This window comes from Poecilia latipinna, unplaced genomic scaffold (assembly GCF_001443285.1).
Source record: "Poecilia latipinna isolate Pla-1442-1.1 unplaced genomic scaffold, P_latipinna-1.0 Scaffold3, whole genome shotgun sequence".
NCBI lineage: Eukaryota > Metazoa > Chordata > Actinopteri > Cyprinodontiformes > Poeciliidae > Poecilia > Poecilia latipinna.
The window spans coordinates 671,538-687,471 of NW_015112619.1; the positions used below are offsets into that span (position 1 = coordinate 671,538).

General features: G+C 39.0%; 1 protein-coding gene across 5 annotated transcripts in view; it reads right to left on the reverse strand.

Annotated features, from left to right (window-relative positions):
- Nucleotides 1–15,934, reverse strand: part of atxn1a (ataxin 1a) — a 68,097-nt gene continuing 52,163 nt past the window's right edge. For all 5 annotated transcript variants that reach the window (XM_015048910.1, XM_015048604.1, XM_015048761.1 and 2 more), the window contains 2 exons: nt 7,826–10,093; nt 1–3,891 (listed from right to left, as the gene is read on the reverse strand). In XM_015048910.1, the coding sequence (XP_014904396.1) occupies nt 3,286–3,891; nt 7,826–9,619 (2,400 nt within the window). In that variant the 5' untranslated portion in view covers nt 9,620–10,093 and the 3' untranslated portion in view covers nt 1–3,285. The remainder of the gene's footprint in view (nt 3,892–7,825; nt 10,094–15,934) is intronic.

Here is a 15,934-nt window from a genome sequence, read left to right on the forward strand (position 1 = left end):
GAACCTTTAACACCACTGATTTAAAAAAAAAATCATCAATACCAACCACCAGGCAAGCACATTTGCTGAGGTAACCGCTAAGTCTTAGTGATAATGGCTTTCAGCTGTTTGAGACGCTCCATCTCCGTCACTAGGGGCTCGACCGTGGGGCAAATCGTGGGGCAAATCTCGAGAGACACTAGAAAATATTCCATCTTTGAATAAACTCAGTAGGCAGGCACATTTAAATTTTGCTCTGTGTTTAAATACATTTTTTTCGCAACTGACATTTAAAGAGCTGATGTAGAAGCATGTGCTCTAAATGTCGCGAAGTGCCTGTTGTGGAACAGAAAAAAAAACAAAAAAAAACCCTGGTTTCCTCCAGTGTGTTTTATGTGGTCTAGAGTTTGTTTCAGGACAGGGGCGCTGAAAATCATGTCTCCACCTCACTCCCTCCTCCTGATGTGCAAATTGCAAGATTCTCGTAAGTAAAGACTCCAAGTAGAAACACTGGACATTAAGCATTTCCTAAATATATATCTAATAACTACCTCTTTCCTATGCACAATACACATGTACACGCAAACACGCACACACACACGTACTCCTAAATTCCCATCCATACACAAACACACCACGAAGCACGACTGCTAGCGGTGTGCACCAGTCCAATGTCAGTCCACCGGTGTCTTTGCAGTAGGGACACCGTGCACCAAATATGCTTGCACCTGCAGAAATCTAAAAGTGTATTGACAAATACAGTACATATCAAAGGTCAATGATTTCAGGGATGGTCTGTACTGTTTTTTTTTTTTTTTTTTCGTCTGCGTGTGGGTGTATGGAGAGACACAGACCAGCATCATACACACACACACACACACACACACACACACACACACACACACACACACACACACACACACACACACACACACACACACACACGCACACACACACACACACGCACACACATGCACACATACGTTACAAAATACATGGTGACCTTCAAAATGATGTGGTGTGAGTTTCTAAGCTCTTGGTTTAGCACAGAACATCACTGGGATGTTAATAAGCTGTTGTTTTGTTTTTCTGTTCACCTTTATCCCACAGCCCAAACTATGAAAACACATTCCAATACTTGTCTACTATTGTGCATGGTGCCTTGCAAAAGAATCCACATGGCTATTTTTACACATTTTGTCACATTAAAACCACACGTTGCCTTGCATTCGCGTGACAAAGTAGCGGGTAATTGTAAAGAGTGAAGTGTGGTGTGCATTTGTATTCAACACCCTCTTTGTGATGCCAAAAATAAAACCCCGTGCAAGTTTCATTTGTTAATTAAACCTGTGTAAAAATGACAGGTTTCACTCCACAAATCTGGCCTGTATGAAAGTGGCAAGAAGGAAGTCACTGTAGAAAGAAAGAAAGGTATTCAAAGTCATTTTAAAAAAATTGCAGCAAACTATGGAGACACAGCAAACAGGTGAAAGAAGGCGCTCTCGTGAGACGGCACCAAAACATCTTTGGCCTCCTTGCAAAACGCTGTGCACATCACACTGAACATATGATTCAAACTGTGAAACATAGTGGTGGCAATATGATGCTGCAAGGATGCCTTTCTTCAGCAGGGTGAGGGAAGCTGATCAGTTTATTAGACACCGTTTGGAACAAAATACATAATCATGCTGGAAGAAAACCAGACATTTTGCACTTACGTTCCGGTAAAAATATGCTGAATATGAAAAGTAAAAAAAATTACGTCACAAATTGTTCTGATTTTTAGTAGCAAAAACAACCGGGATTGATCTACTCCAACTTTACAATTAAGCACTCCTTTGTGTGGATCTATTACATAACCCCCCTCCCCCCCCCCTCCAAAAGAAAAAAGTACATTGAAGTTTGTGGTTGTGATGTGACAAAATAAAAAAAAAAACTTTTGCAAGGCACCGTAAATTACTATATTTGTACTTAACGTCGTCAATACGCCACCAGTTTAATCCATGTCTGACCTAGAATTTCTTCTATACCTGTCACATTCATCCACTGCTTTATGATTCCATGGCACATCAGCTCCCTGTTGCTCTTCCAAACGCTTCTCCTCTCCAAAGTGCTGCTGCTACTTTCTACTTTTCTCCAAGTAATAAAAAAAAAAAAAAAAAATCTAAAAACATACAGTACTGTGTGAATAAAGATACAACTAAAGTCTGCTTTGCTGTAGGGTGAGTGTGACAGGTGTTTAAAGTGATTCGAAACATCCTGACCCTCTCAGAGCTCACATGCAAAAAATTTCTCTTTGTTCCTCTCACGCAGCTCTTTTAAACAGACAAAAAATACAAAGCGATTCATCAAATACAATTAGGATTGTACACAATCATCTTTTCTTAAAGCAATGCTCACCAACACAGTGTGTTTTGCACTTGTATGTATCAGGTTAGGGTATCACATTTACACACCAACAACGACCCAACTAGGGTTCAATCAAGGAATAAATGACCCCTGATTTAGTTTTTTGTTTTTTTCTGACAATCATTTAAAGCAACTATCTTGTGAGATAAAAGATGAGAGGTTAACAAAATTAAAACATTAAGATGAAAATGCTACAGATAAAAGTAAAGACTCTGCTGTCAATAAAGTAAGCAGAGTAAGTGTTGTTCCCTCTCTACTATGTGACGCACTGGCTCTACTCGGTGACCCCTGCGTGATTTGTTCTGACGCATTTGTAGAAAAAAAAATAGATGGACGTAAATTGTACCAAATAGCAATTACTTTTGACAATTACATTCAGGATTTAGCTACAAATCCCTAATCTTTAAAATCAGCTGATGTTTTACTGCTAACTTGGCAAGTGTCGGTGGTTGACGTGTTTTTTTTTTTGTTTTTTTTTGTCCAGGCAATCTCCGTACAAGCGCCCAGGGAATGAAATTGCTGTCAAGAAAAAACCGAGAGAGCCTGCATCAGCGTGAAATTTACATATTGTGTAAAGTGTCTGTGGCTGGGCAGAGCCATCGAGCGTGGTGTCAGTGTGTCACAGAGCCACCAAAAACAAAGTTCAGTACTCCTCCCCAACCCCTCAGCATACATCATCTCATGAAAACATCACCAACAACGGCACCGATTGCTCATGTGATAATATGTAAGGTGATACGCCGTAGAGTACAGTTACCTCTACAGTACAGTATTCAAGATAGAAAACAAACAATAAAATAAACAAATGAAATATTAATGTGGGCATTCCTTTTACTGAAGAATCCTGTTTTGTTTCTTTTGTAATCCCAAATGTTTTTAACAGTCCTGCTTTCCTTTTTACTTGCCAATACTTGACCTTCCCTCAATGCTGACTTTCACGTCGTGAGGAATGAAGGAAGGTTTGGGCAAGGTCAAAGGGGGCTCCTCTTCTGATTTTTCTACTTTCCGGCCCTCGGGGGCAGACCACCTCCGCTTTCTGCTGCCCGACGGCCTACTGGAGCTGGGGTCTGTGCTCCTGGCAACCTGACCTTTGGAAACAGATCCTCTTTCCCCAAACGTGAGATCTCCATTTTCCACTCTGGGGTCTCCTCCACTCCCACTCCCGCTTTCGCCGCTCTCCCGCTGGCTGATCCCGTTCTCGCGCTCTCTGTGTCTGGAATTTCCCACACTGCAGCTCTGGGATGCTTCCGAGATGGCTCTAGGGGGTTTAAGGTGCCCGTGGCTAGAGTGAGGGACTGAAGCGTTGCTTTCTGGTTCCAGAGATTGCGTCTTCTTCAGAGAGCCGTTCTTCAGGTTTTTGAGAGTGAGTGAAATACAAACATCACCCACGGAAAGCTTTGTACAAGGCAGCTCCAGAAGCTGAGTGGTTCGGTCCGGACAACATGAAGACCATCCTTGGCCAAACACAAAGAAGGGGTACTCAAGCAACACCTCCACACTCACCTAGAGAAAGGGGCAATAAGGAAACGTTAAAGCATTTATTCAAAACATGGATCTAAACATGCTGACACTGCATGTAAAATTTATTCAACATTGTACATTTGCATGACCAGCAAATGGCAATATTCATTCATGAAATGATATGAGATTGTTCAGAGAATACAGGTTTACAAATGCTTTCTGGTTCTGTGCAAGATTTGTTCAGAGCATTTTTGGCAGACCTGGACTGTTTTGGTAGTTATAAAGCTAAACAGACAAAGATCTGATGTGAAGCACCTCAAGGCACCCGATTTATTAAATACCCTGCAAAGCCAGATTGTGGAATCACCATCTCCTACTATACATTTGCTTGTGACATAGAATTTACGAAAATGTAGAATGGAAAATCTGAATCTATCTATGGCTTTTGACCCTGAACAGGCCTACCTAAGCATCAATATGGATTATAGATGTTGATCAGTCCATCGCCAAGGCAACATAAAGACGACCACGCACAGACACTCAGACATACAGTCTGTTTAAGATTTCTAATTAAACCAAAGTGTTTTTGGAAACTGGAAAAAAAATAGTTTACTTGAAGAGAAGCAATGCATGAACAATCTTTGTTATGATTTTGTGAACAGCCCACAGGAAGAAGGGCAGGGAGAGAAAGGAAAGACGTGATCTTGTTTTGGATTCCATCATAATTTAGATAAATGTTAAATGGTTCTGTACTTGCATAGCACCTTAGCAAGTCCATAAGACCCCAAAGCGCTTCACACTACAGTCACTCACGCATGCATTCACGTGCTGATGGTGGCAAGCTACTGGATAGTAGCCACAGCTGCCCTGAGGCAGTCTGACAGAAGCGAGGCTGACCTATATACACTACAAAACATAATATTTGAACATGACCTTGGCATGGCTTCCCATATAATCAGGACAGTCTATATGATGGGTTTAACCTCAGAATCAATAGAAATAAAGCAGGATGTAAAATAGTGGACCAGAAGAAATGAAGAGATATTAAAACTGAAACACAAACTTACAAAGATGTTTAAGATGTTTCAATCACCCTCCCAAACACACACTGGCCAGTATTTTTCAGCCTAACTTTTTGTAGTATAGGATGAAAGCTGCTTCAAATGGTCTTAAAAAATAAACAACATGGAGGAGAAAGCTGAGTCTGCTTGGTGAGACGGTCAGATCTTGTGGGGTGCAGAATCAAAGAGGAGTTGCTGGCAAGGGGGAGGATTTTAGATGTGCGACGTGGGCTGAAGAGCCATTACAAAGATGAAATGACTTGATTGCACACTCTGAAAGTGAGTAGTAGGTATTTGTATATATGTGTGTGTGTAAGAGAAAGAGAGAGAGAGAGAGAGAGAGAGAAAGAGAGAGAGAGAGAGAGAGAGAGAGAAAATAAGGAATGGAAAAAATAAGAAAAAAAAAAAACCCTAAAGGCTGTTGAAAGATCTTAGTTACAGAGAAAAAAAAAAGTTCTGCATACTTTAGCAAGCCACATTATTAGGCACACCTTGCTAGGACTGGGTGGGACCAGCTTCGATTCTTCTTTGCAAAGATTCAAAAAGGTCCCAGAAATATTCCTCAAAAAATTGCTTGTGACACAGTGCACTATCAAGCTAAATGTAGCCATCAGAAGACAGGTACAGTGTTCAGATGGATGGAGACGGTTAGCAACAATCCTTAGAGCTTAAATGATGCTAAATGATGGTACAAATGGACCCCACACCGTTAAGTTAACGCCAACACGCTTAATCACACGGACTCATGTTTTCATGTTATTTAAGCCAAATTCTGACTAACATTAAAACTTTAAGGTCTCCTTAAAAGTTGTCTGAGATATTTGTCAGTTTTTGGTTTTCATTTAATTTCCCTCAACATGCTAAACCGAAGGCCCAAATTCTTTTCATTGCTCATTAAATGAAAGCTACAAAGTACTGCAAATAAGCGAAGTGGTTTAGGCAGTATTTTGTATTTTCTATGAAGATGTGCTCATTATCGAAGGATATTTTGTTGCCTGATTTACTCAATAATTTCACAAGCTGTCGCATAGATTCCAGATCTCAACTCTTTGAACTTGTGTGAAGCTCATAATAAGAACGTGTTCGCAACAAGACTGTCATCCAAGTACATTGAAGTTAATTACAGGGGGAACAGCCGAGTCCTGAGATTCATGATAATAAAGTAATTAAGGTGGGTGCAGCTCAACACTTGTCATTCAACATAATAATCACCACATATGAACAAACAGACATCTCTACTACAGGTCTTAGCATTCTTGTAGGTGAAATGGTTTACAATTCAGGGAATCTTAAATAAAGTACCGCAATGCATTTTTGACCACTTTTTGCAAAGACTTTATTTAACCAATAAGGGAAATTCTTTTTTCATCTCGCTTCAGAGTTACTGTTGATAACTTATTAACTTTGTTTAAATAATAGAAGCAGTGGGAAGCAGCCATCTGGGCTGATTCTAAAGGCAAAATTACAGTCACTTCAACTATTAGGCTGACAATTTGACAGTTTCTCTAAAAGGTGAAAAAGAAATTATCAGAACGATTAATTTCTTGAATTTGCCTTATATTGTCACTGATTTCAAAGGAGATGACAGTCTTTCTGTGAGGCCAACTTAATAAACTGGGACAATAGTTACTACAGCATGTTTTTTTATATACAGTTACAACCAGAAATAATAATTTCATCAATGTCAGTTTTAATTTGGGTTTTGATTAATACCTTTTAATTGCCCTTGTTTGGAGGGAAATGATAATCTTCACAATATTCAATAATTTATGAAACTTTTTTTTTGCTCATTTTGAAATTTAGTCTAGATTTTTATTTTTATTTTTATCCACATTGAATAAAGATTTTACATGCAGGGTCAAATGTATCTACACAACTCACTGAGACGTGGTTACACTTAACTTATAATAATTAATACAATAACTTAATAATTGTAGTGGATATTTCACCACATGACAAAGTTATTACAGCTCATTTAGGCTTTACAGCTTTCCAGAAACCAGGTTTGTCTATTCAAAAATTAGTTCTATAGTTTATTTGTAATCTTTGTCAGACTAGTGAGCCATTTTCAACAAGATCACCCAAACTGTCACAAACAGAGAAAACTAAATTGGTTGTTTCACTATTATTAAAGTAAGCGGATTTTGCTTAAAAACTGGGCCATTTTCTGGAAACTCAGATGAGCCATATCAATTCTAGTATGGGTATTTAAATATCCGGTCAGAATTATGGCAAACAGTTCCTGACCCATAAAATGAATGTGATTTCTAAACTTTTCTAAGGCACTCTTCTACTTGATATTAAAAGGGTGTATGCATATACAGTATCCATTCCAATAAGGCTAATTTGTCAGATTAAAAATGGTTTTTGAAAAAAAAATAATAATAAAAAAAAAAATATATATATATATATATATATATATATATATATATATATATATATATATATATATATATATATATATTTAAGCCAATATATAAAAAATTATTTACATTAAACCCTGTATTAAAAATGCTTATTATTGGTCAGATGTAATATTCAAATCTTAGATGCGTTTTCATTTGCTGTAAGACAACTATCAAGAACAGAAATTAAGTGTGTAATTAATCTATGTAATGTTTTTCACTTAGTGAATTGAGTTACTGAAATAAACTTTTTAATAATACTTTAATTTGTAGAACACGATTGTATTTCAATTTGCATGTGTACATTTTACTCAGTGTTTGGAGAATATGCACAATTCAAATATGTCCACCCACATCTTAATTTCTAAAATATCTCGAAGGTATTCAGAGTGTAGTTGTTTCTGTCTACACAAACTATGGCTTAAATTTTTAATTGCTACTACTTAATAAATGGCAATAATTAATGTACAGAGATACATTTCTAGGTGTACTTCTGTTTACTTTTCTTACCTGTGTGCGATGCTCACCAACAGAGAACTGAACAACGGCAAAGTTAGGTGAGGTGTGGCTCCCTTCTATGCGCTCCACCGTGGACGAATCGATCTTCAGCTCACTGCTAATCTCTGCACTCTGGATGAAGTCCTCTGTCTTCAGGTCCTCCACGCGTTTCAGTTCGCCGTCTGCCAGCTGGATGATAGAACCCTTGATAAAATACGGCGGGAGTGAGGGGGACACCACTGTACTTGAATGAGCTGGAGGAGTGGAAGCTGCAACTAGCCCTGGTGGAGCGGGAACAATGGGGAGATGAAGCTGGGCTTGAACCACTGCGCCTGGAGCAGCCACGTGGTATGAGCCACTTTGGGTCTCCACAGTTTCTCCTTTCGGGGCAGTGGCAGCGATGTATGTGTGTGGGAGTGTAGCAGGAAAAGGTGCAGCTTGAGTTGATGATGTGATGTGTGAGGTTACAGGCTCTAGTGTGGGGACCCCACCTCCGCTAACTGGGATGATGACTGGTTGGGTGCCTGGAATGAGCAAGTGTTGCTGTAGGCCGGTGTGGTAGCTGCTCCCACTGCCCCCTGTAATGTAACCAATAAGAGGTTGCTGTGGGTAGATGCTTGTCGAAGGGAGTCCCATTGACAGTGGCTCTGAAGCATTGTGGGTGGTCTGGATAACAGTCTGGGGCGGCAGTGTGCCGACAGCAGCTTTCAGACTGTCTGCACTTAGTGGAGGTGGAAATGTGAAAGAGCAGGTGGTGTTGGATGATGAGGGTGGGCGACTGACAGGCTTACCCATGCTGCCTTTCTCCAGGTGTGTGGGCGTGGAAGCTGTCAGTTTCTCAGGGCTGGCTCTGGGTGGTACCAACTGGTGGTCCCCATGGCTATTGGGTATTAACATGACAGAGGTTCTTAACCCTAGGTGATCATGAGTAGAGTAGTCTGACGGCAAAACCAGATGACGAGCCTCAAAGGAAGACAAGGAGGACCTGTCCTCCCTTGATTTACCTCCCGACTTTAAGAGGCCAGGCTCTGGTGGGGGTCCAAATCTCCTACCCCTCTCCAGCTCCCCGTTATGGAGCTCTCTGTGTCTGGTTCCTTCCTCCTTTCTGCTGTAGCCATCTGTATATTTCCCCAATGATTGGTGGTGATGCATGGACTGGGACGGTAGGTGAGTGCCTCCTTGGTGGTGAGGTGATGACACAGTCCTTGGTGACGTTGACATTTGAATATGATGGGGGAAAGGGTCCGTAGAAGGAGGAGGCATGGAGGTGCGTCCCGAGGACGCTCGATGCTGTTCCTGTTTGGTGACCAGCGTCTGAGCAGGTGACGTCTCTGTGTACGATGGTCTCTGTGTGGCTGAAGAGGAGGAGAGAGGGGGAGGCGGAGGAGGTGGGAGTATCTGAGGAGAAATGTAGCTTGTATATGGAGTAGTGTACGATGAAGCGATGAACTGCATATTGGGAGGCAGTTGTGTATAATGGACTGTTCCTCCAATCGTAGATTGAGATAGGGGGGATGTGTACACTGTGGGGAGAGATGATACTAGCCTCAAAGAGGAAGAGGAGGTGGAAGAGTCTGATAAGGTGGAGGGGGATTTATACTGGGGCCCATCAGTTTTGTTGGAGCTATGATGTGCACTAATATTGCTTTCATTTCCACCAGCTGCACTAACATAGCAGGCCGTGTTCTCTGGTCTGTCATGAACAGGTTGTATAGCCGGAGAGCGACTTTCAGGCGGTAATGTACTTGATGTGCCCCTCTTTTTGGGGGGCAGACATTCATTGCTGCGTTCCTGATTGGACTTCATGCTGATTTCACTTCACGTCTTTGAACTCGCAACTGTACTTGCTGTATTCTTTATTTAAAATTGATCCAATACGATTCCCTTTCTTGTTTTGAACTTTCACTCCGACTGTCCTCGTCACTTTCCTTCAATCCTTTCTTTTTGCTTTTAATGCTTAATTCCTTTTTCAGGTCAATTGCAAATAAACCTTTAAAAACCTTCCTCCATTTTACTCCAAACAGCTGACAAACATTGTGTTTCAGTGAAATGAGGATCGGAAATGGAGATAATGGGAGATTGGTTAATGGGAGGAGTGGGGTGGCCAGATCTGTCCAGGAATCTTCAGTGGCCGAGGGCTGAGCCCAGTCTGGTATGAGAGAGCGTCACAACGTTACGCCTGCTGCTGCTGCTGCAGAGGATGATGGGGGGCCGAGTACGTTGTACTTCATGTGGAATCATTTCCCTCCAAAAGAAAGTCTTCCCACACAGAGCGGAAGCCTGTAGAAGAGAAAAACTTAACTGTTGAAACAGTAAATGGAAGAGGCAAGAAACATAAACATAGGTTATAGAAATATGAGGTCATCCCTGTTGCAAAAAGCTAAAAGAAGAGGCCCTACATAAAACATTTTTATTGGTGGGCAACTCTGAAGGAGAGACTCAGTACATTGCAAGGCAATGTGGGCATTGGCCAATTATAAAACTAATCTTGTCGATGTTCCTTACATCTACGGATATTTAGATGCACCACGTGTTTGAGAATAACTAAAATTTTACCTTTTGTATGTAAGTTCACATAAAAAAGGTTGAAAACACATACTGTTTTCAATGATAGAAAACGGTATTTCTATTTGTGAAATGTCAGAATATTCTCAGAATGACTTTTGCTTAAAGATTTTATAACCTTTTCGAAATTCAGAAGTTTATGAACTCTAAGATCAGTATGCTTTTAAATAATTTCATAAAGCCCTAGTGACATGTCGTGACACTTTGACCTTCTGACGGGTTTTCACAACATTTGGGTTTATTTGAGTCATGCCTGTGCACGAAATCTAAGGTGACAACTCGAGAAGAAATCAGTCAACATATCAGCAAGAGAGTTGTGAGCCACTTCAATTCTCTTTCCAAACCAATTTTCATAGACTAAAGGTGCCAAATAATTATATGCAAGTATAAACAGTGTGGGAATGCATCATATTTTTTTAGGAAGGGCAAGGAGACGAGTTCAGTGTCTGTGAGATGAACGTGCTTTGGTGAGGCACACTTATATCAACCCCAGAACAAAAGCAAGAGACCTTGTGAAGATGCTGGCTGAAGAGAAGAGAAGCTCACCATTCTGACACTTGGATCAAAATGGGCTAAAAGCCTTTTTATGGAAATTTCATTAATCAAAGAATGAGAATCTGTTTCAATAATAAGAGAAAGATTAATCTTTGTCTTTAAGTTTCTTTATTCGAGGGCAAAAGCGTTCGAAGACCCGTCTCACTGAACGCAGTCAGGAGAAGAGCTCTGAATGACACACATCACATGGTTATATCGTCACCAAGGCAAAGACCCACGGAAAGTCTGATCTTATCTCTACTGCCAGATGGACAGAAGACAATCCTTAACCCCACCTCATGAACTACCCCTCACTTTTGGGAGGGAAATGTTTTATGGCAGGGAAGAGAGTCGATAAGGATTTCAGGAGAAACTTCTAATTCTTCTTTGTCAGTTACTCATGACTTCAGGTCAAACAGGGGTACAAACAACATTCCACACATGTCAGTCCTTTAAGACAATTTCCAGGTTAAGCATTTTACCCAAGACGTCTTCATGTCTCTTATACTATCACAGCTGTGGAAACATCTAACATTATGTGGAAACTTCTTCAATGGAAAAGCACATCTTGCAGAAATACAAAAACACAGCAGATATAGTCAGTAAATAAATCGTAAAACAAAAAGTATCATCAGTTCCATCAAAGATGAAATAAGGCTAAAAATGAAATTTTCTATTACAGCCCAAAGAGGAAAAGGTCATTTCCTCTAAAGTCAACATAAAAAGCTAGTTTGCAAATGCTTGCCAGCACAAACACTCTGTTGCTGGAGACAAGTTCTGTGGTCTACTGAAACTAAGACTGAGGTTTTTGGTCATAATAACTATTGTTACATTTGGCAGGGAAAGAAGGAGACTTGCAAGCCTAAGAACACCATTACAATTATGAAGTACAGGTGTGGCAGCATGATGTTGTACGTGTGTTTTGCTGCAGGAGGGACTGGTGCATTGTATTGAATCTCTTTCAATATTTAGCTTTTAGGAAATAGAGTTAACTTTGGTAGCACTATTTGATCTAAAACAGGAAAACATTAGTTGAAACTTTAGTTCACAAAAAGAAGAGAATATAATGTCAGATATAAAATTTATATGTGATAAAAGTATATCATCCAAAAAATCCTGTTAGCAAAAGTCTTTGGTAGATAAAGTGTGAAAAATTAAAACAATAAACCCAGAATACTCTGCTGTGTGCAGAAATGTGTACGCCATGTAATAGTAAATATATTTGTGTGATGTGTGCCATCTGTTAACTATGACTCCCTACTGCTAAAGAACAGCTTGGTGTGAACTTATAAATAATGTATCGGTACTTCAATAATGCACTCTTATAAATACACTCTCGCTCATACATAACCAGGCACATCACGGCGGTGCATGCACGTGGTGACCCCTGGTCGTATTAATTATGTTCACTCTCTTTTCTTCAGTCATAGACCAACTAAACTTACAGGCATTTTAGTGCCATAAGAATAATAGGTGCCATGCATATTTTCTTGCAAAAAAAATCACATGGTAAATTGTTTATTGCAGCACACGCCATGAATGTATATCAAATACACAGCTTAGGAGCGCAAGCATTTCTCTGTTTTATCAGTTCAACTGGTTTCTGGTGTGACTGCACCTTGCACTACTAGGAAAGTGAATAGACAGTCTTAAGTAATATTGTGTAAAACAAAGCATTTATGGTGGGGTACATACAAATTGTTGCTAAACTAATGATACTGTATTATATCTTGTGAAAGCAAAGACTGAACACCATTTTAAATAAATGCAGTGATGAGTTAAAATAATAACGATCTAACACTCATTTATTAACAACTATTAACAGTATGATAATTAGAGTGAAATACAGTTCAGATTATTATCTTTCTAAGATAAAAAGTTTTTTTTTTTTTTTGGTCTGCCTTATCAAGAAAACATGGTGAGTCTGTACATCTATTGAAAGTTTCTTAACATAGAAATGAAACACTTGATGTCTGACTTCCATATCTAGAGGGTAATGGAAATATCCATACCCTTCCATGGATACTTATTTCATTATTTAATTCTATTTCTAACCCTTAATAGAATGACATAAAAGAAGGTTAAAGGAGTCATAATTCTTATCATAGGGCAAATTTTAGAAATAATTTTGTCTGGATAACGTTTTGTTTATCTTCACACATCACATTCACTATTTTTCTGCTATCCAGGCAGTTGCAGGCTGTTTGTCTGCCAGGTTTTCATCACACTTTGCACTTGTTCTCGGAGGTAATGGTATTTCTCCTTCACCAAGAAAACATAATTGGTATAAATTCTCAAGATTAAATGCCTAAAAACGGTTGCTAAATCATTTTTTTAAGCCTGATTACATTTTTTTGTTAGATTATTACCACATGCATTGAGCTAGTGTGTCTACCTTAAGTGTGCACGCATAGGTTTCCTCTACAGGACAACAAACTTCTGGCCTCGAAAGCAGATTTTCTGTATTTTAAGAACTGTTACAGTTAAATTTTACAACCCGGAGTTGAACAGTGGAGTAAACACACATGCACATTCATTGGTACAAGTGTAAGAGTAGCCAACACGCATATACACACACAGAAAGATAGACTTTGTTTTATATAGATACACTCACACTATCAGAATTTCTGTTCAGTCAGGTAGCCATGACTCAAAGGTGTGTTGAATGGTGCCAGTTGATAGGTGATGTTTAAATGCTGAGGTGTACTTTCCTTTGACTTGCCTTTGTCAGTCCACCTCCACCCCACTCTCCTGCCTCAGCCTGCCCACATCTTCAGCAATATAATTTTGCTCTCAATTATCATTTTTTCATCTAATAGTTTGATGTTCTCATTTCTCTCTTCTTATTATATTTGCTTCTTTCCTCCCAGCATCTGTTAGGGATTATTACTCGGTTTCACTCTGGGTTGATATGCTTTCGCGAGTAAAAATAAAATAAGAAAAAACAAAAACAAAAAAAAAAAAACTGTCCCCGACAAGCTGATGCTTTCTAATTAAAAGTCAAATAAGTAAAACTTTGGATGCATCAGATGAGAGATTTTTCTGACGTCATAGAAGCAGCAAGTGCAGATTTATTTACACTGCAGTTTGTGAGACATGTACCGTGTTTTTCTTTGCTAAGCAAAAAAGACTGGTCAACACATACATGCAAACCTCTTGGTAAAATAAAATAAATAATATATAACGTGGATGATTTAAACAACTGCATAACAAAACAATATAAAATCATAAAAAAATTTTGAAATTATAAGCATTCGAAGCTTGAAAGAAAATATTTGCTCTTGTCTTATCAAACAAAAGTCAATGAAATATCATTTCCCTTAATCCATTCTTCAGTAAAACTGTTTTAAGGTCCAGACCAACTCGACACTGTATGAAAAAGTAACCCTTCAAGTTAAATCTTGAATTACCTATGATAATAACCACAAAAGCTATTTTACTAGCAACAACCAGGACTGATAATAGGCTGAACTACTGCCTCTTAAATAACAAAATATAGGCTAAAAAGTTCTCAAAAGAAACACATGATGCAACACCATGTATCAAGAACTGATGAGAAAGTAAATGAGATACATCTGTCTCGAAAAGGATATGAATTAATTTATTTGCTTCAGGACTCCAGTCAACAATGGTCCAGCCATTATCCACCAATGATAAAGTGTGGAACAGTGATCAAGGGTGGGCAGCCTACCAAAATGACTTTAAAAGAATGTAGACAACTAATGCACAAGGTCACAAAAAAACCCAGAACATTGGCTAAAGCTGTCATTATTTCCTCCAACAATAACAAAGAGGTTAAGCAAAGATGTCAGCCGTGTTAGACCTCACATGAAAAAAAATAAAATAAAATAAAAATAACACTATTGACCAAAAGAAACTAGGATAGCATTTCAGAGAAAAAAAATCATATTGGAAGTCAAGCATGGTAGAAGTTTTAGGGTCTGGAGTTTCTAGACCAGAACAACTAGCAGCTGATGGATCATGAATTTTGCCCTCCACTAAAAATTCCTGAAAAAATCATTTCCAGTAATCATTTGTAACCTTAAGCTCAAACCTCCAGTTGAATTTACACAGCTGGACAATTATCTAAAGCACAGAAGCAAATACTTCTCTGATATATTTGTCTGATATTAAAATTAGTTTGATGAGCTGATAGATTTGTGATACATTTGAAAGTTGCAGGGAAGCAAAAATGAAAGAAATCTATAAGGGGGAAACAATATTTTAAATTACTGTAGCCGTACAGCATTGGAAATTTACATCAAGACTCTTCATATAACCCTGAGTATGCAGCTCTACATTCTACAAATGTCTACATGCAGTTGAAAATAACAAAACCTTTGCATGGTTAAAAATAAGCAACTGAAACATATTAGTGATGCTAGTGATTGGAAGTGTTGATACATGTAGAGAAAAACAAAAGGAAATACCACACCTACGACTGTTGAGCAGAGACAGCAGTGAGTAAAATAAGGAACCATCTCATGATGGTAAAAAAAAAAAAAAAAGAGAGAGCGAGCTGAGCAGTGGAAAGCTGAAGGTGCATGGAAAGCAGAGAAAGCTTCAGCTCAGCTGACCTACATTGCAAAACGAGAGAGTACTTCTGCAGTGAAACTGACACTTAAACACAGATTCGCTGAAAAGCCAAGTCACCTGCAAGTCGCTGATCTTGCAGCGTGAGTGAGGCTGTGCATTAATGTGCAGATATCATATGACGCGTAACCCAAGCTGAATGCCCTCCATGTGCTTCGGACTCTCGTACTCGCACTCACAAACACAGGGATCAACTTTACAAAATCTCGTGAGAGTGTGCGCTCTGGGAAGCTTGTGGCAAATTAAAAGCCTGCATGCAATTGTGTTTACTGTGGTAAGTGACATAAACACATATTAGTCTGAGGTAAAAAAAAAAAAAAAAAAAATGAAGGGGGTTTTCCGGGGTTTTCCCAAAATTTTAAACCCCCTTAACCTCTTTTTTTTTTTTTCAACCAGAAAAATTTGTTTTTTTGCCTTTTCCCAAAGAAA